This window comes from Puma concolor, chromosome C1 (genome assembly GCF_028749965.1).
Source record: "Puma concolor isolate L17-30 chromosome C1, mPumCon1.1.hap2, whole genome shotgun sequence".
Lineage (NCBI taxonomy): Eukaryota > Metazoa > Chordata > Mammalia > Carnivora > Felidae > Puma > Puma concolor.
The window spans coordinates 204,842,580-204,864,362 of record NC_141674.1 but is presented as its reverse complement, the minus strand read 5'-3'; the positions used below and the strand labels follow the sequence as shown (position 1 = coordinate 204,864,362).

The 21,783-nt window shown below is 50.2% G+C and overlaps 1 protein-coding gene across 4 annotated transcripts; it reads left to right on the top strand.

Moving 5' to 3' along the window:
- Positions 1-1,232: 1,232 nt before the first annotated feature.
- On the top strand, positions 1,233-21,289 carry DNPEP (aspartyl aminopeptidase). Of its 4 annotated transcripts, XM_086719706.1 has the most exons (16): positions 1,233-1,357; positions 9,958-10,005; positions 10,920-11,013; positions 11,100-11,188; positions 11,312-11,425; positions 11,652-11,777; positions 11,982-12,112; positions 12,374-12,449; positions 12,557-12,664; positions 13,401-13,478; positions 14,673-14,756; positions 15,769-15,929; positions 16,327-16,366; positions 16,470-16,571; positions 20,683-20,850; positions 21,157-21,289. In XM_086719706.1, the coding sequence occupies exons 1-16, from the start codon at positions 1,298-1,300 to the stop codon at positions 21,205-21,207; spliced, it is 1,530 nt and encodes a 509-aa protein (XP_086575832.1). In that variant the 5' UTR covers positions 1,233-1,297; the 3' UTR covers positions 21,208-21,289. The 4 variants fall into 4 exon arrangements, with proteins under 4 accessions (XP_086575832.1, XP_025787932.2, XP_025787940.2 ...); XM_025932147.2 differs by lacking the exons at positions 1,233-1,357; positions 9,958-10,005 and adding an exon at positions 10,184-10,295; XM_025932155.2 differs by lacking the exons at positions 1,233-1,357; positions 9,958-10,005 and adding an exon at positions 10,246-10,374.
- The last annotated feature ends 494 nt before the right edge of the window (positions 21,290-21,783 follow it).

Sequence of the window (21,783 nt, the reverse complement as noted above, 5' to 3'; positions counted from 1 at the left end):
CTTTCTATGTGTAGCATCTCTCAATTCAGACTAGCCCCACTTCAAGCGGTCAGCAGCCACAAATGGCCGGTGGCTACTCTACGGGGTCGTGCATACACACTTCTGTTACGCGTGGCTAATCACCCCTCCCCACATGTCCTGTCTCCCCAGGGAGATTAGAAGCCCCCTGGGTCAGAGCTTTCACTTCATTCATCCCTGTATCTCCTATGGCACGTTAAAGCTGTGCGCCACCCCCCCCCTCAGGAGGGGCCCTCCAAGCATGTTTGTTGATGGGAGTGAGCGTTGGGGATTGATTTTTGTGGTTTAGTTATGGCTGTAAATGGTGTTTTATAGATCGCTTCTATAGATGCACCCTGCTGCAATATTAGCAGAAACAAGCAGCCGTGGTTGTCAGCAGAGGCAGAGGCAGACGCCTCAGGGCAGTTAGGGCCCCCTGACTCAGGCTGGGGAAATCCTGCCAGACCATATACCATTTCTCTGGCTTAAGTGCCTGTCATTGCCACAGCGTGATCCTGCCTGCAACCCCATCTCCGCAGACCTTGGATATAGCCCTTGTCAGGGCGCGTTGCACAAAGGATGCGTCTCCAGCATCCCACCACCAGGCTGGGAGCTCCTTGGGGCAGAAAAGGAGTTATTTGGGTTGACAAGAGCCAGATCCGCGACAGATGTACAAAGCGTGCCTGTCGAGTGAATAAATGGACGGATGGCTGGAGCCAGCGAAGCCTCTCATTCATGCATTCGTGCACCCCCAAAGTGTTTGTTGAGCATTTGCTGCGTATCAGGCACTGTGCTGAGCACCAGGGATTCAGCAGTGAAAAGCAGATGTGGGCCATGCCCTCTTGGAGCTGACTTTCTGGTCGGGAAATGGGATAAACAAGTAAACACGTGAAAATGAAATAATTAAGCACACCGACCTGGGAAGGGAAACAAAGGGGACCAGAGAGAGAATGAGAGCGGAATCCCTCAAGCAGAGAAGAAAGTCTGTTTGTAGCTTCTTGGGACGCAGGACCCTCCCATGCCCAGGTCAGGAGTCATTGTTTACACATTGGGCGCTCTTGGCTAGCCTGAGGCTTGGCGCTGTGAGGGCATTACTGTTTCAACTTGCATTGACGATGTCACAATGGGCCCTATGGGGACAGGGACTGAGGACCCAGTGAATTGCTGCAGAGGGGCAGAGGCGAGGGGAGGAGCTGGCAGAGGAGGCAGTAGGGACTCCCGCTGCCCTCCCCCCTCCCCCAGGTCTCTATCCAGCCTATGACAGACCTGGCCCGGCTCAGGAGGAGGTGAGCAGGTGACCATGGCGATCAGCCTCTCTGCCTCGTCCATTGCCAACAACTGGCTCCCACGCTACCCTGAGGTAACCAGGCCTGCCTTCTAGGTCTGTCTTGGGTGGGAGAGTCCCAGCCAGAGCAGATCGCCAACCTGTAAACCGAGCATTGTCCTAGGCACTGTGGGGGGTGATAAGATGCGGGAGATATGGCCCCTGCCCTCGAGTTGCTGACAAATTAGACCTTGAGCAAGAGGCTTATCAGAATAATACTCCTCGTCCTCTCCTGGCTAACTTTGGAGGCGGAGGGTGCTAATTGTTGATAGGATCATTACAAACATCCCTGTCTGGTCCCCCAGTTTCTCTCTGTGTGGGCGCACAAGGCACTGAGCTTAAGGGCAGCTCCCCCGTCGGCCGCAGTATTTTTGAGAATCTGAACTGTGTTTCTCAGGGTGATCTAAGGATAGAATTTGCAGCATGAGATAAAAACACACATTCCTGAGCCTCAGCCCAAACCTTCCAAAGCAGAGTTCTCGAGGATAGGGCTCATGAATCTGCATTTTCAAAAACACCCTAGGTAATTTTTACCCTAAGCACTGCCCTGGTGTTTAAATACCTACTATAGTTCCCCAGTCCAGCTGAGCAGCCTGGGTCAGTTTCTCCGTCCAAGACGGGTGTTGGTTTTGATATTTTTATTACTGATGAAAAGCCATGATTCATAGGCTGCTAGTGGCTGGCTGTCAGCTTGGAAGGAATCAGAGGCCACTGAGAAAAGAATTCTCTATCTTTTCGATCCATCTATAAAATGCTTACCTGAGCAGACACTGTTTAAAAGCCATTAAAATACCAGACACAGAATAACCCAGTCCCTGGAACTTTATAGACATATTTACTCAAACCCAAGTGCTTGCAAAAAGTAAATAAAAGGGAAGCAAAATGAGCAAGCCACCCCTAGAAATACAAACAGAAAGTAAACAGCCCTGTTCACTAAAATAAACAGGACAAATCCAGCGAGGATTAAATGACCTCTAGTCAGACAGGCTCAGAGCCAGAAATGCCCCGTCTTGGCTCCGGGAGGAAGGAGAGGTGAGAGCCTGTCCCTGTCACCTGGGGGTATATGCCAGGATCGCTGCCTTGGTGGCCAGAGCCGGGCCTGCAAAAGCAGACATCATCCTGGGGGGTATGGGTGCTCCCCAACCCTCCCTGCAAGCCCGCTGCGGGGCCTGAACATCTCCATGTTTCAAGATCAAGAAGTGTGCCCCAAAAAGCCTCTGATAAAATGCACATTTTCTGGAGGTATAGAACCTTGAGTCGCTATTATATGCCATTTACTCCTTAATTTAGTGAACATTTATTTAGCACTTGCTGTGTTTCAGGCCCTGAGCCCGTCGCTAAAGATATCAAGATAAGGAAGGCATAACCGTGCCCTCAAGTTGCTCACAGCTTAATATGAAAAAAACAAGAACAAATAGTAACATATAGTGTTCACTGCCGATTTGATACACTTAATGATAAGCACCCTACAGGCACTGTTTAGCCCTCATAACATGATGGGTCTCATTTAAGGATCTCATTTACTCTTCCTGACATCAGGCAGTCATTACGGATGTCTTTCCACATTTTACAGATGCGCAAACTGAGGCTCAAAGTCTATGGTATGATGGTAAATGGTTAATAAGCTCTTTGAAACTAAAAAAAAAAAAAAAAAAAAAGCCCTGATTCATAGTGTTTGTCAATCTCGGTAGTGTAAATACTCCCGGGTTGGTTTCAAGCTACCAGCCCGATGTCACTGAATGTGGAGTTGGAAAGACATAGGGGTGTGAGCTGGTTCCAGCACTTCAGGCAAACAAGGCTCACAGCTAATCAATGGAGGGGCCAGAACTTAAACCCAGGTATGTGTAATCCCAAGCCCCCGTGCACAACCACTTTGTTATACCGTCAATAACTACATGAGATCATTGACATTTGAAAGGGGATACATCTTAAGACCTTTGTGAAGTGCCAGTTTTACAATGCTCCATAAAACTTCTTGGCTGGTTAATAGCCTGTGCTTCCTCTAGCTCTGTTTTTATTACCCACAAGAGCCGTTGGTTTTCTTTCGAGGGCCATTTAAAAAACTTTTTAATTTTGAAATAATTATCATTCACAGGAGGTTGCTAAAATAGCACAGAGAGGGCCTGTGTAACTTTAACCCACTTTTCTCAATGGTCACATCTTACATAACGACAGGATAATATCACAATCAGGCAAGTGACATTGGCAAAAGGTGTGTGTATATTTCTATGCCCTATTACCTAGGAGTGCCAGATTTGACAAATAAAGATACAGGATACTCGGTTAATTTTTTTTTTTTTTTTAGTGTAAGTATATCCCATGCAACATTTGGGACATACTTATACTAAGAAATTATTCTTTATCTGAAATGCAAATTTTTTTTTTTTTTAAATTTTTTTTTTTCAACGTTTATTTATTTTTGGGACAGAGAGAGACAGAGCATGAACGGGGGAGGGGCAGAGAGAGAGGGAGACACAGAATCGGAAACAGGCTCCAGGTTCTGAGCCATCAGCCCAGAGCCCGACGCGGGGCTCGAACTCACGGACCGCGAGATCGTGACCTGGCTGAAGTCGGACGCTTAACCGACTGCGCCACCCAGGCGCCCCATGAAATGCAAATTTAATTGGGTGTCCTGTATGTTAGCTGGCAACCCTCATTTTATCACATGTGTAGAGGCATGCAACCACTGCCCTAATCAAGATACAAGACCATTGTGCCACCACAAAGATGTTCCTTGTGCTACCCCTTTAGAATCACGCCTGTCCCGTAGCAACCACTAATTCCCTCTCCATGCCTATAATTTGGTCATTTCCCCCCCCCCCGCTTAGCATAACATCCATGAGATCCAATCAAGTTGTTGCAGTTTTCAATACTTTGTTCCTTTTAAATGCTGGGGAGTATTCTCTGGGGGCCAATTGTAACAATGAATAATTTTTTTTTAATCTCATTCATTGGGTATTTATTGTATCTCTACAAGGTGCCAGATGCAGACATGGAGCAGGTGATCTCGGTGCAGTCAGGGCTGGGTGTTTGCCAGGCAAGTAAGCAAATGCAGTGGCAGGGCACAGGCATGATTAAGACAACTGAGTGAATTATGCTGGAACCCGATGTGGGGCTCAAACTCAACATGATCACATGTGAGATCATGACCTGAGCCGAGATCAGAAGTCAGATGCTTAGGACACTTAAACCAACCGAGCCACCCAGTTGCCCCTATTTTTTGTTTAAATATCATCAACATCAAAAGAAACATTCTATCCACACCTCCTTCCAAATGTAGACACAATTTCTATATCAGAAGTAATACAGGGGCACCTGGGTGGCTCAGTGGGTTGGGTGTCCGACCTCAGCTCAGGTCATGTTCTCACGGTTCATGGTTCCAGCCCCGCGTCAGGCTCTGTGCTGACCTCAGAGCCTGGAACCTGCTTCAGATTCTGTGTCTCCCTCTCTCTGGCCCTTCCCCATTCACGCTCTGTCTCACTCTCTCTCAAAAATAAACATTAAAAAATTTTAAAAAATAAAAAGAAGTAATACAGTTTTACATGGGTATTTTTAAAATTTTTTAAATGTTTATTTATTTTTGAGAGAGAGAGAGACAGAGTGTGAGTGGAGGAGGTGAGGAGAGAGAAGGAGACAGAATCTGAAGCAGGCTCCATGCTCTGAGCTGTCAGCACAGAGCCCGACACGGGGCTCGAACTCACAAGACTGCAAGATCATGACCTGAGCCGAAGTCAGATGCTTAACCGACTGAGCCACAGAGGCGATTACATGGGCATTTTTAAACTGAAGATTTTAGGGTTAAGTGTTAACTAACAAATTGCTCACTAACTCAATCAGGGTACAGAAGAAAACAAGATGGTCACAAAAAGTACTTAAAGATCATCTTTCCATCTGTTTTTTTAAATTTACTTATTTCATTTTAAAAGTGGGTAATATGTGTATGTAGAAAAAAATTCAAAACATACAAAAGGACTTATAGGAAAAAAGAAACATTCCTCCTACCACAGACCCTAAGCCAAAATTTCTCTTTCCCAGAGTCACTATTTTCTTGTGACTGCTTTAAAACATGTAAGAATGCGTGTATGTGCGTTTGTGTTTATACACAAACAGAACATACCATAACTGCTATTCTGCACCTTGTTTTTTCCCTTAGTATATCTTGGAAATTGTTCCCTATCAGTACGTATAGAAGTGCAGCATTCTTTTAACCATACAAAATACTTTTTAAAGCCTCCCTCCTAGAACGTAATTGGTTGAAAATTTCAATCTTACCGAAGCGACTCACCTCAAGGCATCCTGGGATTTGTAGTTCTTAATCCGTTGAGTCTTGCATGGAAAACAGAACTTGAGCAGAAGACTTGTGCTGGAAACGAAAATGTCCTTCCAACAACACTGTGAGAGGACATATTGTACTGTGTCCTATGTATGCTCCTATCATTATGCCCAGAAGCAAATTATTCACACATTTAAACAACCAAGATATCAATGAGACACCCAGGTCTGTCTTAGAATCAGGAAATCAAGATCATTTTAGCAAACAGGGACAGTACAGACACACACACACACACACACACACACACACACACACACACACACCACGCCTTTTCTCCCTTACATTGCTTTGGTCTTCTGTATCTCAAAGCAGACTTAACAATTATGTGACAAATTACTACTTAGAAAGCTTCTCTCACAAACAGAGGGGTCAGAAAGGATACATATAACCAATGGACACACGCTGAAGTGTGTGTGACTAATTGCTATGATAACTTCCAGGTATTTGCTCTTTATTTAAAATTTTTTTTTCAACGTTTATTTATTTTTGGGACAGAGAGAGACAGAGCATGAACGGGGGAGGGGCAGAGAGAGAGGGAGACACAGAATCAGAAACAGGCTCCAGGCTCTGAGCCATCAGCCCAGAGCCTGACGCAGGGCTCGAACTCACGGACCGTGAGATCGTGACCTGGCTGAAGTCGGACGCTTAACCGACTGCGCCACCCAGGCACCCCAGGTATTTGCTCTTTAAAAGTTGTTCAGCCAATGGGGCACCTGGGTGGCTTAGTCGGTTAAGCATCTGACTTGGGCTCAAGTCATGACCTCTTCATTCGTGGGACTCAGGTCATGACCTCTTCATTGGTGAGTTCAAGCCCCGGGTCAGGCTCTGAGCTGTCAGCTGTCTGTCAGCTGTCAGAGCCTGCTTCAGATTTTGTGTCTCCCTCTCTCTCTGCTCCTCCCCTGCTCATGCTCTCTCTCTCTCTCTCTCTCTCAAAAATAAATAAACATTTAAAAAATAATAAAGTGGGGCGCCTGGGTGGTGCAGTCGGTTAAGCGTCCGACTTCAGCCAGGTCACGATCTCGCGGTCCGTGAGTTCGAGCCCTGCGTCAGGCTCTGGGCTGATGGCTCAGAGCCTGGAGCCTGTTTCCGATTCTGTGTCTCCCTCTCTCTCTGCCCCTCCCCCGTTCATGCTCTGTCTCTCTCTGTCCCAAAAATAAATAAACGTTGAAAAAAAAAATTTAAAAAAAAATAATAAAGTAAGATAAAAGTTGTTCAGCCAAACAGAAATGAATGATGGTAGCATTGTAAACATCAGCTAAGGACTAGTCAGGAAGATTTTCTCAGCAGGCTGAGGGCAAGAATGATTCTCAGAAACTTTTTTTGGATCGCTAAGGTCCCCCCCTTGACCCTCCCATTTCCTAACTAATGCCATTCCATTCTCCCTCCAAACCTGTTTCCACGCACTTACATGTATATGCATATAAAATCTAGACATTTAGCTCATTATGTGAATTTTACCTAAATGCTCTTGCCGTGTATGTGTTGTTCTGGAAATCGCCTTTTTTTTTCATTCAGTATATTCAGAAGTTTTTTCTATGATAATACATGACAAGCATGACCTCATTCCTTTTTTAAATTTTTTATTTTTTTACATTTATTTATTTTTGAGAGACAAAGACAGACAGCATGAGCTGGGGAGGGGCAGAGAGAGAGGGAGACACAGAATAAGAAACAGGCTCCAGGCTCTGAGCTGTCAGCACAGAGCCCGATGCAGGGCTCGAACCCACAAATCGTGAGATCATGACCTGAGCCGAAGTCGGGCACTTAACCGACTGAGCCACCCAGGTATCCCTGACCTCATTGCTTTTTACTACCACACAGCAGTTTAAAACAACGTGTCTCAAACTTGAATTCGCATACAGACTAGCTAGGGATCTTGTTAACATGCAGATTATGATTTGATAGGTTTGGGGTGAGCTCTGTCATTCTGCATTTCTAGAAAGTTCCCTAGAATTGTAGATGCTGCTGGTCAAAAATCACACTGTGAGGAACAAAGACACAGAGTCTGAGAGAAGTTGTGTGCTAGAGCTGACTTGGATCAGCTCATGAGAAATGATTATCAAATATCCAGGAATTTTGTGATCCTGCCATTAAACATAGAAATCATTAAAAAATTCAATTATGCACTCTTAATAAATTATATTGCAAACATATAATAAATACTCAAAAATCATCACCTTCTTAGCTATTTTATTATCAATCTGTGCTCCTTTTTTAAAGTTTATTTATTTATTTATTTATGTAAGCAATCTCTACACCCAACATGGGGCTTGAACTCATGACCCCAAGATCAAGAGTCACATGCTCCTCTGACGGACCTAGCCATGCACCCCTCAATCTATGCTCTTGAGTTTATTTATGTCCGTTATATCTGTATGGTACAAATCTATACAATGCCCTGCTTTTGTGCATCTCTTCCTAACTCCACATTCAGTTCATGCTGGCAGCTTGGAATGAGCCACTGGGAGAGTTTACATCACAGAAATTGGGTATAAAGGCATGCGTTACCCCAAGTCTTCTCCAACACTTGACGTTACTTTGCTAATATGACAAATCAAAAATGGCACCTCATTTTTAGCTTGCATTTCCCAGATTACAGTGAGACTGAGTATCTCATACTCATTCTTAGGAATTTAATAGTATTTCTTGTTCTTGTAAATAGGACCGTTTTACTAGTATATTTTCTAGTTGATTATTGCACAGGAAAGCTGATGATTTTCAAAATCAGGTCACTCCTGCTACCCGTTCAAATAGCTTATCAGCTTATTTTCTTGGAGGTTCTAGGTAATCAAGTAATCTATAAATAATGAGAAAATTTACTTTTCCATATTTATAGTTGTTTATTTTGCTTTGTGGCACTGGCTTTCACTGCAGATCCACGTTGACTGCCAGCAGTAATAGCTTACCAGTGTCTTACTTCTGACTTGAACAGGAGCGCTTCTGTATTTCCCCACTAATTTCTACTGTAGATTTCTGGTAGATAGTCTTTATCCTTCCTTTCTGGTTTCTTTCTTTCTTTCTTTTTTTTAAGCTTATTTATTTTTGAGAGAGAGAGAGCACAAGCAGTGGAGGGGCAGAGAGAGAAGGAGACACACAATACCAGAATCCAAACCAGGCTCCAGGCTCTGAGCTGTCAGCCTAGAGACAGAGGCAGGGCTAGAACCCACGGACCGGACCTCGAGATCATGACCTGAGGGGAAGTCAGACGCCCAACGCCCCGCAGGCGCCCCCCTCTTTCTGGTTTCTTAAGAGGATTTCATTTGGGTTTTTTTTTTTTTTTAATCAAGAATAGATGTTCAATTTATCAAAATGTTTACTTTCACTTTCTAAGTTACCCATTTTGGTGTTATTTGAATTTCTCACATTAGCATGTACTTTTTTTTTTGTACTCAGAAGAGCATTAAAATTTTTTTGTTAAATTTCTTTCCCTTATACATTGCACCCGTTTCAGTTCTTGTCACTGTCCGCGAATGTGTCCCCCACTAACCAGCCTCTGACTCTCAGAGGAAAAGAATGTTCTTTCCATGACACTCTCAGCACAAAAACTATACATTTCAATAAACAGGGAATGCCATGAATTTACCCCACCCCCTGTATATTCTTGAACACTCCCCCGCAATACCTACTTCTGTGAATTGAAGGCTGCGGGGCCTTTCTGACCACTCCCCTGGCCCATTCCTACCCCAGTATATAAAGGGCAGCTTGCTCACCTGTAATCCCTAGAGTGTTAACACCGCTGAGTGCTGGGCCCTGTTTTGTACCTAGGGGCCACCAACAGTCCTGATCAGAATCTATGACTAGGTGGGCACCTTGGTTTTTTAAATTGTGGCTTACCACTCTTGACGTGAAAACTGGGATTGCCTCCAAGAACATGTGGAGTTTATTTTGTCCTCTTAAGAAGTGGAAAGAGTGCAGGTATGAGTCATTCCAGATGCATCCAAACAGTTGTGTGATCTTAGGCAAGTCATTAACTTCCCTGGGCCTCAGGGGACTTGCCGTGTAACGTTACAACTCACCAAGGTGCATAGAAAAAGGCCGAGAAACGATCTGAGAGTAGCTTGCTCCAGGCCCCTGGAATCAAATTAATTGGGCTCAAACCCCACCTCTGCCATTTACTGCCCTGGACAGGGTACTTGCCTCCGTATTTCGTTTCGTTCATGTGTAAAATGGGGACAGTAAAAGTACAAAGTTGACGAAGCAGTTGTGAAGATTAAACGAGGTAACACGTTAAGCCTTACTGGAAAGCTAAAGCTTATCGTGAACGCTCCATGAACACTAGCCATGTTGCTTTTATTACCACAAGGGTGCCTGCGGTGAGAGAGAGCACTTTGTACCGTACTCGTCGGACCAGGTGAGCCGGCAGGGGCGAGTTTTTTCTCAGATTCTCTGACCTGGGACAGGCGACGAGGCGTGTGACTCGGAGGCTGCTCTAGCACCTCCCGGGCAGCAGAGGGCCCCCGCCCCCACCGCGGACGGCGGGGCGGGGCTGGCGGGGCGGCCTATCTCGGGGCGGAGCAAACGGCGCGGCAGAGCAAACGGCGCGGCAGGGGCGGGCCCGGAGGCGGGGGCTAGCGAGGGGCGGGGCGGGCAGAGAGCCGGAGCCAGGCTAGCGGACACCCGCCCACGCGTCGGGTTATGCAGGTAGGTGTCTCCCGCCCGCCCAGCTGCAGCTCAGATCCCCTCCGATCCCGTTCGGGACTGAGGTCAGCAGCGCCCTGAGGTGAGGGCCGTGCCCGACCCAAAGCGAAACCGAAAGCCCGGCCTCCGTGACCTGGTCTTCCTGGGGTTGGAAAAGGGTGGCCTGCTATAGACTGTGGGGGTGGAGGGGACGGGGTGGGGGTGGGGGGTATTCCCCAGAGAATAGGGCTTTGGCTCCTTGGTGCAGGCCCGCCCGGAGTTTAGGGGCCCGTTTGGGAGCTGAGAGCTTGGAACCGACCGGGATTTCCCCGGTGGGCGGGCACGTGGGGGTAGCATTTAGGGGGCTGGGCTAAAGCTCGTATTGGGGGCGGGCCGTCTGGGAGGAGCTGGGCTGGGAGCACCCTTGGGGTTGTGATACTTTGGCTGGAGGGCTGGAGCTTTCTGCTGAGACAGGTTTGGCCCGGCATCTGCGTCTGTCCGTAGCGAAAGGGGCGGAAGCAGAGGTCTGAACCTCGCAGCGGTCACTTAGGGAGAATGGGGCTGGGGAAGGAGGTGGTTCCCGGGGCCTGGATGATATAACTCTAGGGTCCCAAACCTCTAGGAGTCTGAGCACCTCCCCTCCCCTAGGTGATCATGACCGGCAGAGCCCGCAAAGAGGCGGTGCAGGCCGCGGCCCGGGAACTCCTCAAGTTCGTGAACCGGAGCCCTTCTCCTTTCCACGGTAAGTGACCAGGACAGGGGAGGAGGGTGGGGCCGGTGTGCCCCCTTACCCGCTTCCATCGCTCTGAAAGCCTTCTTTCGCTATAGCTGTGGCTGAGTGCCGCAGCCGCCTCCTCCAGGCTGGCTTCCATGAACTCAAAGAGACGGAGAGCTGGGATATCAAGCCAGAGAGCAAGGTACTTGGGGTGGGGTGGGGGCAGAGAAGCATGTTCCTAGGCTAGGGCTCAAAGTCCTTTGTGCCAGCTGGCTAGCTAATCCAACTCAATCTCCGCACCCCTTCACCCCCCCCCCCCCCCCAGTACTTCCTGACCAGGAACTCCTCCACCATCATCGCTTTTGCTGTGGGAGGCCAGTATGTTCCTGGCAACGGTTTCAGCCTCATTGGGGCCCACACGGACAGCCCCTGCCTGCGGGTGAGGAACTGGGGCTGCGGGGGCGGGGGTGGGGGGGACAGGTCAAAAGGAAGTGGAGAGGTACAGATTGGGGAGTCTATTCCTGAAACTTGTCGCCCCCTTCCTCCACACTTTGGGCCCTTCTCTGCAGCAGTATTCGCTCTGTGTTAACTAGCTCTCGATCAGTCTGTCTCCTCTCCACATCATGTCGTCCAGCTTTCTCTCACTTCCCCACCTTCACACGCAGGTGAAACGGCGGTCGCGCCGCAGCCAGGTGGGATTCCAGCAGGTTGGTGTGGAGACCTATGGTGGTGGGATCTGGAGCACCTGGTTTGACCGGGACCTGACCTTGGCCGGACGAGTCATTGTCAAGGTGGGAACTGGGGTTGGACCTGGGAGGTTCTCACCTTCAGCTGCCTGAAGATTGACTGTAACCTTCCCTTAGGGTACCTGTGGAGAGCCCCCCAGGGAAGGGGTGGCGGGGCAGTCTGGTCTGAGGACCATGTTGGTCAGTCTGGGGTTTTAACCAACGGTGATTGGGAGGTGCCTTGGGCTGACCTGGCCTGGTGGGCCACAGTGTCCTACCTCAGGCCGCCTGGAGCAGCGCCTGGTGCACGTGGACCGGCCCATTCTCCGCATCCCACACCTGGCCATCCATCTGCAGCGAAATGTCAACGAGAACTTCGGGCCCAACATGGAGATGCACTTGTGAGTCTGGTGCGAGGGCTGTGGCACCAGGTGAGGGAAGGGGCCCGGTGGGATCTAGGACACCACTACCTACCTAATGGTGGCCACAGCCAGGTTCTACTGTTGGGACCCAGCTGATGCTATCTGAGGTCCCTCATTGCTCTGCCACTTGGAAAGCAAGCTGAGAATCAGGGCAAGGGCAGTTCCCACTGGGAGATGCTGGAGCTCAGGGATGCCATGCCTCCAGCCCTCCCCACACTTCCCTCTTGTGACTCCACACAGAGTCCCCATTCTTGCCACAGCCGTTCAGGAGGAGCTGGAGAAGGGGACTCCTGAGCCTGGACCTCTCAGTGCTGCGGTAAGAGAGTCCCCTGCTCATGGGGAGGAGTAGGCAGGGACTGATTCTCTGAGAAGGGGGAGGAGGGGAAGAGCCAGACCTTCTCCTAACATCCTTTTGCCCTGCAGGATGACCGGCACCACTCGGTCCTCATGTCCCTTCTCTGTGCCCATCTGGGACTGTGCCCCGAGGATATCTTGGAGATGGAGCTCTGCCTTGCTGACACCCAGCCTGCGGTGAGGAATGGTTGCCGGAACTCATGGGTGGGGATCGCCGGGATCCTAGCCTGCCTCTGTGTGCCCTGAAGCACTCACCGCGTCGGCCGGTCCCCCAGTTACTCCCATCTCATCCCTGTTCTTTCCAGTAGTCATCATGCCCCTCTGCCTCCAGGCACTTGCCTGCTCCAGAACTGCCTACCTGGACGTCTGCGGTGGGGCCTGGAAATCAGTCCTTCCACACGCTCCTTAGGGGTTTCTGCTGCAGGTGGTCACTTGTACTTTGACCCATACCGACCCTACACCTCTGAGGGCAGAAGGCCTGGCTGTGCCCCCCCCCCCCCCCCCCACCCCTTTCTCTGGAGCCTGCCCTCGTGCCCCTCTGAGTTGCCCACAGTAGGAGATTGTGAAGTCTTTGGATGTTTGGGCCTGTTTGAATGTGCACTGTTTCCGGGCTGGTCTCTTGTTTATTTCCTTAGCTTTTCTTGTGACCATTCAGCGTCTCCCTTTTCTAGTCCCACAGGAACTGGTAGGAACCATAGACATCACCCTCCCATCCCTCAGCTCCTGCCCGGCCCTGTTCCCCATCGTCCACTCAGCCCTACACGGCAGATCACAGTGCTCTAAGCCAGGGGGCAGGGAGGGGCCGCGCACAGAGCCAGGGAGGCTCGCTCACACTCAGGCGTTGGGGAGCAGGGAGAAGCAGGTGAGTTGGGGTGAGGGGTCGAAAGGCAGGCTGACTGTCCTGTATTTCTAGGTCCTGGGCGGTGCCTACGAGGAGTTCATCTTTGCCCCTCGGCTGGACAATCTGCACAGCTGCTTCTGTGCCCTGCAGGTGAGTGGCAGCGGCACCCCAGGCAGCACATCACCAGGAGGAGCAGCAGTCGGGGTGGGGAGGACTGCCTCAGGTCCTAGCAGGTCAGAAGAGGGCCGCCGGCCACCTCCCCGGTCTGCTGGTGCTGGCTGGGCCATGGGCAGGGGCTGAGGTGAGGGAAGGCTGAGAGGCCGGCCAGGGCACTATGGTGTCTCCTCCTCGCCCTGCTCCGTCTGCTTCTCCCCTGCGTTAGCCTCTGCTCCAAGGGAGAGGACTTAGCATCTCATAAGGCAATGTCCTCCACCTCCCTCTGCTCCCCCTGCCTTCCAGGCTGAGGCCCACCCAGCCTTCTGTCTGTGCCTTGGGGTCTCAGTGGGGCAGTCTGTCTTCTTCCCAGTCACCTTGATGTCCCCACCTTTCTACCCTAGTTCTATTTCCTTTTTTTTTTTTTTTTTGAGAGAGAGAGGGAAAGAGGGCACAAGTGAGCAAGGGGCAGAGAGAGAGAAAGAGAATCCCACGAGGGGCAGAGAGAGACAGGGGGAGAGAGAGAGAAGCAGGGCTCACCTGAAGCAGGATTTGTGCTCACCCGATGTGGGACTCAAACTCACATACTGTGAGATCACGACCTGAGCCAAAGTCAGATGGTTAACGACTGAGCCACCCAGGTGCCTGTCAGTTCTATTTCTTTCTTTCCTCTTGCCCTGTCCCTTGTCATACCTCTCCCTCCCTCCCCATCCTGTTCTTGGAGACAGGCTTTGGGCTGTAACTTGAGACCAGAGCCAGACCTGGGACCTGTATTAGCTTCTGCAGCCAGCCAGCTGCATCACCTCGATGGAGTCCGGGTCACCTGGTCACCTCTTTGGACCTTGATCTTTTCACTGAGGCCAATTAGTTTACATGCTCTGTGTGGTTCTTTTGACTTTCCAGGATTCTCAGCTCTTCCCCTCCAGCTTATTCATCCTCCTGCCTTTTGCATAGGAAGGTAGGGGAGGAGAACACCCAAAGGGTGGTTCTCCCAGCCCAGTTGAAAAGGTCTCCCGCATGCTGGGCAGCGCCCCAAGAGACGAAAGCCTGTAAAAGCCCCAGCCCACTTCCCTCTGGCCGTGATGACAGAAGGCAGGCGGGGAGTGTGAACCTCCGAGGTGTTGGTGGGGAGGGTTATGGAAGAAGGGGGGATGAGGAGGATGCTCTTGATAGCCCCCGCCCCCCAAACAGGCTTTGATCGACTCCTGCGCATCTCCTGCCTCTCTGGCCGCGGAGCCCCACGTGCGCATGATTGCTCTCTACGACAACGAAGAGGTACATAGAGGGTTCTGTGGAGGGTCCCCTCTGTGAACCTTTCTGCAGCCAGCTCGTGCCAGGTACCCACCGTAAGCCAGGGCTATTCCGGAAGCCACAAAGGTGGGAAGATACTGCCTGTGCTCTTAGCGCCTGGTCCCCCTGGCTCAGCATATATCTGCTTTCAGTAGTGAGACCATACCTCCCCTGTCTCTGTGTGTGCCACATGGTGAGCGTCTCGAGGACAGGGACCCTGCCCTTTTCATCTGTTAGTCCCAGGGCTCAGCACATGGCGGGTCCTTTACTCTGCGTGCCTGTGTCAGGTGCAGTCTTAGACAACGCAACAGAGCCTGAACAGATGGGTTGTTCTCTCGCACGTAATTGCACGGGTCAGAGTGAGCAGTTCAGGACAGGTCTCTGCCATCCTGAGCACTCGGCTTCCATCTCAGGATCCAGGGTGGCTGTCCTAGCTCCTGCCATCGTGTCTGTACTGAGTTAGGAGGAGAGGAAAGGGCAGGGGGAGAGTGTACGCTCATTTAAGGCACCACCCAAAGGTGCCGTTCCTCACTGTCTGTGTTCATGGGACTTGGCATGGCCACGTTTAGCTGCAGGGGAAGCTGGGACTGTCCTCTCTACCTGAGTAGTTGTATGCTTAGCTGCAGTTTGGGTGTTCTGTTGTACAAGCTAGCACGGGTAGTTAGCCGCCTCTGTCACATGCATAAAAGAAGATTGGCCAGTGTGAGAGGGCATCTGCGAGGAGGCCCAGACATGGGGTCAGGGGAAGGAAGAAGGGGGGGGGCAATGTAGGAAGCCCGCAGAAAGTGCTGTCGCTGCCCCAGAGACAACGCAGGGTTAGTTTGGCCCCAGCCCACCATCAGGTTTTCGGTGGCACGGTGTTGGGGACATTGCTGACAACATCCCACAGTCCTCAGCCACTGAATCAGTTGGGTCCCGGGCCGGTCTGGGTGTTGGGCCCCTCTCCTTGGCCTCTGCCTCAGGCCCCCATCCCAGAGCCAGTCTCTGCTCTCACCAGGTGGGGTCCGAGAGCGCCCAGGGGGCACAGTCGCTGCTGACAGAGCTGGTGCTGCGCCGGATCTCGGCCTCATCCCAGCACCTGACGGCCTTCGAGGAAGCCATCCCCAAGTCCTACATGATCAGCGCAGACATGGCCCACGCCGTGCACCCCAACTACCTGTGAGTCCGCCGGGCCAGGCTCGGCTCGTAGTCCTCACAGCTGGCGGCCCGCAGGTAACCTAACGCTGGGCCCCAGCCCCTCCCCTTTCCCCTCCTTCCTCCTTCTGGCGGAAAGGTCAGTGGCGGCTTCCTCTTGACTGCTCCCTCTTGACTGCTCCAAGGCCCAAATTGGCCAAAGTCATGTGATGCCCCTCCCAGGTACGTTGAAGAGACTCTGTGAACTTCTTTCCCTCTGTTGCTAGAGGCTTCCTGGAACACTGACATGCCTCCTAGGTCCTGCCGGGCTGGGTGGGGAAGAATGCTGGGATGCATTAGTGATGTTTCCATGGGGTAGGTGGTGGTGATGCCATGCCCACTTCCTGTTTGCCATCCCTGGTCCTTAATCTGCCTCTTGCAGGGACAAGCATGAGGAGAACCACCGGCCCTTATTCCACAAGGTGAGGTAGTCCTGTTTCTCCTTAGGACTTGGGAGGCCTGGCTGGTTCTGGGCCCATCACTCGTGTGTGGCTCGCCCTCATTTCCTGGTGTCCCTCTCTCCAGGGCCCGGTGATCAAGGTCAACAGCAAGCAGCGCTACGCCTCGAATGCAGTTTCAGAGGCCCTGATCCGAGAGGTGGCCAGTAATGTTGGGGTGCCCCTGCAGGTGAGGCCGGGCCCTGCCTGGGAAGATGTGATGGAGGGAGTGGGGTTGGGGGACATAAGCAGATGGGCCCCCAGTGGAGGGGGGCCTGGTAGCCGACCTGTAGTGGATGGGCTTCCAGTCGAGTGAGAAGAGTGGGTTTTGGATGTAGGTGGAGCTGGGATGAGTGCTGGCTCTGCTGTGGGGCTGGCCCTGCCACTGAGGGCCAGTCTCCTCATTTCTCTGAGCCTCAGTTTCCACACCTGTAAAATGGGGCTGATAACGATGCCTCTCCTGGATTGTCAGAACTGAAGGTACAGAGTGCTCGAGGCACATGGTGGGTCAGTCCTGCCTTTTTCCCATCCAGCCCCCTGTGTCTCTCTGACATACCTTGGGGGCTTCCATAAGGCAAGTTCAGGGCTGGGGAGACTGGAACTCTAACGGCCTCGGCATTCTCGCCTCAGCAGTGGCCCATCTCGACAGAAATAGGTAGAAGCAGAGATTTAAGGGACTGGGGCCCAGGTGATCCAGTGACAAGCAGCGAGCAGGTCCTGGTGACTCAGGACCCTGGCATCCTGTCTCCCGGCTCAGGGCTCTCTCTGCCGCACAGCCCCACCCTGTCCCCTGTAGACCTGAGTAGTTCCACTCTTAGGGAAGCCTCTTTGAGGAGGTGACACTTTGAGCTGGGACTTAACTACCAGAAAGAGGCGTGGGTGAGTCTGCAGGAAGAGCATCCCAGCCAAAGGGAATGAGTGCAAAGGCCCTGGGGGGAGGCGGGGACAGGAGCGAGCTTGGTCTGTCAGGAAGAGACAGAGCCCCAGTGATAGAGCTGGGGTGAGAGCCAGAGTTGCAGGGAGAGAGGCCTGCCCAGGCCAGCTTTATAGGGCCTTCTAGGCCATGGAAGGGGGTTTGCATTTTCTTCTAAGGCAGTGAGACGACATTGGAGGAATTTTCTTTAATAACTTACAGCAGAAGCAGGACATGTGTCCTTCAGAAAATTAGGAAATACAAAAAGAAACAAAATGTTAATCCACAGAGATTTGTGTATATTCTTCCAGATTTTTTTCTATGCGTATACTTAACACATATTTTTTTACAAAATGGAATCGTATTGGATATATTTCTTGTTTTCTCTTCACTCCGTATTGTTTACCTTTTCATTTCAGTAAATTTTTGTTTCAATAAATTTGTATCTAATGCACAGATCATTTTTTTAAAAAGTAAGCTTTACACCCAGTGTGCTTAAATTCACGACCCCAAGGGGCCCCTGGGTGGCTCAATCGGTTAAGCGTCTGACCTCAGCTCAGGTCATGATCTCACGGTTCGTGGGTTCGAGCCCCACTTCAAGATCTGTGCTAACAGTTCAGAGCCTGGAGCCTGCTTCGGATTCTGTGTCTTCCTGTCTCTCTGCCCCTCCCCCGCTCATGTTCTGTCTCTCAAAAATAAATAAAAAAACACTAAAAAATTTTTAATTAAAAAAATAATAAATTCATGACCCCAAGATAAAGAGTCACATGCTCTACCAACTGAACCAGCCAGTCACCTCCAGATCATTTTCAGTTTTCCCTAGTTATCCCCAAAATATTCTTTGTTTTGAGAGAGAGAGAGAGGGAGCTCAAGTGGGGGAGGGGCAGAGAGAGAATCCCAAGCAGGCTCCCCACTGTCAGTGCAGAGCCTGATGTAGGGCTCAGACTCACAAACTCATGAGATCATGACCTGAGCTGAAGTCGGAGACTTAACCAATTGAGCCACCCTGGCACCTTTCCCCCAAATATTCTTTACAGACATTTGTCCCACCTTAGTATCCAGTTCAGGACCGCATTATGTCTGGTTGATATGTTGCTTAAATGTCTCATAACGTAGTGCAGCCCTCACCACCCCCCTTTTAAAATAGCATTGACTTAAAAGAATAAAATATTGTTGAAGAAACAAGGCTCATCATCCCACAGGATTTCCCACTTGCTGAATTTGTCTGATTGCTTCCTCTTGGTGGTGTTTAGCTGGTGCCTGTAGGTCCTGCATTTCCTGTTGATTGGAATTCATACCTAAAGGCTTAGCAGATGACACATTTTTAGCCAGAAGTCATGACTGGTGGGTCCCTCATGTTGCATCATACTTGTGTTATCTGGGTGCCCCACCCTTAGTGATGCAATGCGTTGGGGTGCCCTCCTTCCCCTCTGTCATATGGGGGTTTTCCTCCTTTGGCTGGACAGTACCCTGTGCAAGTGATGAGTTCCCTAACAACCAGACACATGATGGTTTTGACACCAGTCAATAATCCTTGCTGAAGTCACTAAATTCATTCCCCCAATTCATCCCTTTTCTACGCATAATCCCTTCTGCATAGATTAGCTGCTGTTCTGGGAAGCAGAACTTTTCTCCCCGTCAGCCAGGGCTATTTGGTTATCATGCAATAGGGTTTCTGGTGGAAAGACGGGATAAATGCTAATTCTTTCCCTTTACTAATCAGTTTTCTTTTCTTTTTTTTTTTTTTTTAATTTTTTTTTTCAACGTTTATTTATTTTTGGGACAGAGAGAGACAGAGCATGAACGGGGGAGGGTCAGAGAGAGAGGGAGACACAGAATCGGAAACAGGCTCCAGGCTCTGAGCCATCAGCCCAGAGCCCGACGCGGGGCTCGAACTCACGGACCGCGAGATCGTGACCTGGCTGAAGTCGGACGCTTAACCGACTGCGCCACCCAGGCGCCCCACTAATCAGTTTTCAAGGCGAGCTGTGTTAATAGCCACCTTACATGGTGACAGATAAGGGGCTTTTTTCCTTTTCCGTTTCTGTCATTAAATCAAGGGTTTCATTGGTTCGTTGTGACCCGAAGCACTGTAGCCATTTACTTTTTTTTTTTTCAAAATTTTTTTAACGTTTATTTTTGAGACAGAGCGTGAACAGGGGAGGGGCAGAGAGAGAGGGAGACACAGAATCTGAAACAGGCTCCAGGCTCTGAGCAATCAGCACAGAGCCCGACGCGGGGCTCGAACTCACGGACCGTGAGATCATGACCTGAGCCGAAGTCAGACGCTTAACCGACCGAGCCACCCAGGCGCCCCTGTAGCCATTTACTTTCACCCTCGGATTATCATAACTTTGACCAGTGGGAACCCTGTTGACATGTGTCCTTTGACAGGACTCTCGAAAGTTGTCTTGCTTTTTGCATAACAAGAAATTGCAGGCTCATCTTGTTCATTTCTCTCCCCAGACATGGATGATGGTTTTAGAGACCATTGTCTGGCACCATGAGTGTCCATTGTTCTTGAGGAGTGGGGGGGGGGGGGTGCTTTGGGGTCATTTCTGTAGACATAGTTAGAAAAGTATACATATTTTTTGCAAACCGTGAATTAATACTATACTTGTGTAAGAAGTAATAGTTAGTGCTTAATTTACCTGATTATATAATCCTGTTTTCCCTTATACTAAAAATCTTAATTTTGAACATACTATGATTTTCTTATTTACTTATTTATTTTTTTAAATGTTTATTTTTGAGAGAGAAAGTGTGAGCAGGGAAGGGGCAGAGAGAAGAGGGGGGAACAGAGGATCAGAAACAGGCTCTGCTCACAGCAGACAGCCCGATGCGGGGCTCAAACTCACAAACCATGAGATCATGCATGACCTGAGCCAAAGTCGGATGTTTAACCAACCGAACCGACCACGTGCCCCTTCTTATTTAATTTAATTTTATCAGAATGTAAAGAAATTCAGAATGCCAATAGCAATATTTCTAAAAACACTAAAACTACAGAGTGATTGTTCTTTGTGTGTGTATGGGTACAGGAAGTGAGTGTGGGCTAAGCAAGAGGTTGATATAAAGGGTACATTTTGTTTTTTTTAATTCCCCTGCCTGCTATGTGGAGGAAGGAATCTTAATGGAAGGGAGGGTGGCTGGAATTAGGGTGGCAGTAGTTCAGATGGAGAGAGTAGGACCAATTCAGAATATACTGTCCTTTGGGCTTGCCATTTAATGTAGGCTATCTTTATTCTGGTCACATCTACTCTCTGAGGGGGCAGAAGTGGGCCCTCTGCCAGGCCCCCTTCAGTCCTGCAGCTCTAAGATGACTTCCTGTTTGGGCTTAATGAGCAGACACTACCTGTTGTTCGTGAACCTGTCCTCCTCTCCGTAGGATCTCATGGTGCGGAATGACTCTCCCTGCGGAACCACCATTGGACCTATCTTGGCTTCTCGGCTGGGGCTGCGAGTACTGGATTTAGGCAGCCCCCAGCTGGCCATGCACTCCATCCGGGAGACCGCCTGCACCTCAGGAGTGCTCCAGACCCTCACCCTCTTCAAGGTGACTCCCACCTCATCCATCATCATGGTGGCTGGGCTCCTCCTCTGGTGCCTGGATTGGTTGCTGGGGCTCCATGCTACCCTGTAGGAAAGGAAGGGTGCCCATTCTTCTTGAGAGACAGGGGCCCCGATCAGCCTCCCGAGGATAATCAGAGGATAGAGTGGGGACGAGAGATGGGAAGACGGGGGCAGTTGTCATGTGTGGGTCAAGGACCTGTGTCTCTCTGGCTGGGCATGTGTTGGCGGGAGCAGGGCCCCCCCATCTGGTCTGCACTGATTCCAAATCCCTTGTTGCTCTCCGTTTTAGGGCTTCTTTGAGCTGTTCCCTTCTCTGAGCCGTAACCTCTTAGTGGATTGAGGCCTCTTGGAAAGACTTCTCTTGCACTTGAGAAGTTGTCAGCTGAGCTGAAGCTGGATTATTAAAGTGGATTTTTCACTCAGATGCATTCTGTTGTGCTCATTTGGAGGCTGGAGGGGTGGGAGTTGAATCTGGCTTGAACCACTAGAACCAGAACAGAGGGGGAGGTAGGGGGCAGGTGGGGGTGGGGGCGCAGCTCCTGGGAGCTGGAGGCCTGATCTCGAATCTCTTTCCCTTAAGCCCGTGCCTGAAGTGGGTGACAGGTAGGTGGGTCCACAATTGGAAGGTTCTTCTCCCATCCCTACTTCTCCCTTCTGGGAAGCAGCCTCAATGGTCTTCCATTACCGGAAGAGTCCAGGAGCCCATCTCCGTGCTGTGGGGGCTCCACGCTCAGCATGGGACCCCAGAGCTGCCCTGGGCAGCCCAGGCTGTCCCCCTCCCTGCCCCTCTCAGCCTCTTATGAATTTTTATAATCAATCTCTTATTATTCAATATTTTTCCTCTAGTTAGTAATTTCCCTCCATCATTTATCTCTCTTCTCTTTTCCTGTTTCCTTTTTTCCTCTTTTTCTTCCTC

Bases quoted from the DNA above. Each gene is read 5' to 3' on its own strand.
- DNPEP (XM_086719706.1), top strand. From the start codon at position 1,298: ATGGCGATCAGCCTCTCTGCCTCGTCCATTGCCAACAACTGGCTCCCA. The intron at 11,189-11,311 runs GTACTTGGGGTG...CCCCCCCCCCAG, and splicing joins ATATCAAGCCAGAGAGCAAG to TACTTCCTGACCAGGAACTC. The intron at 16,572-20,682 runs GTGAGGCCGGGC...TCCTCTCCGTAG, and splicing joins ATGTTGGGGTGCCCCTGCAG to GATCTCATGGTGCGGAATGA.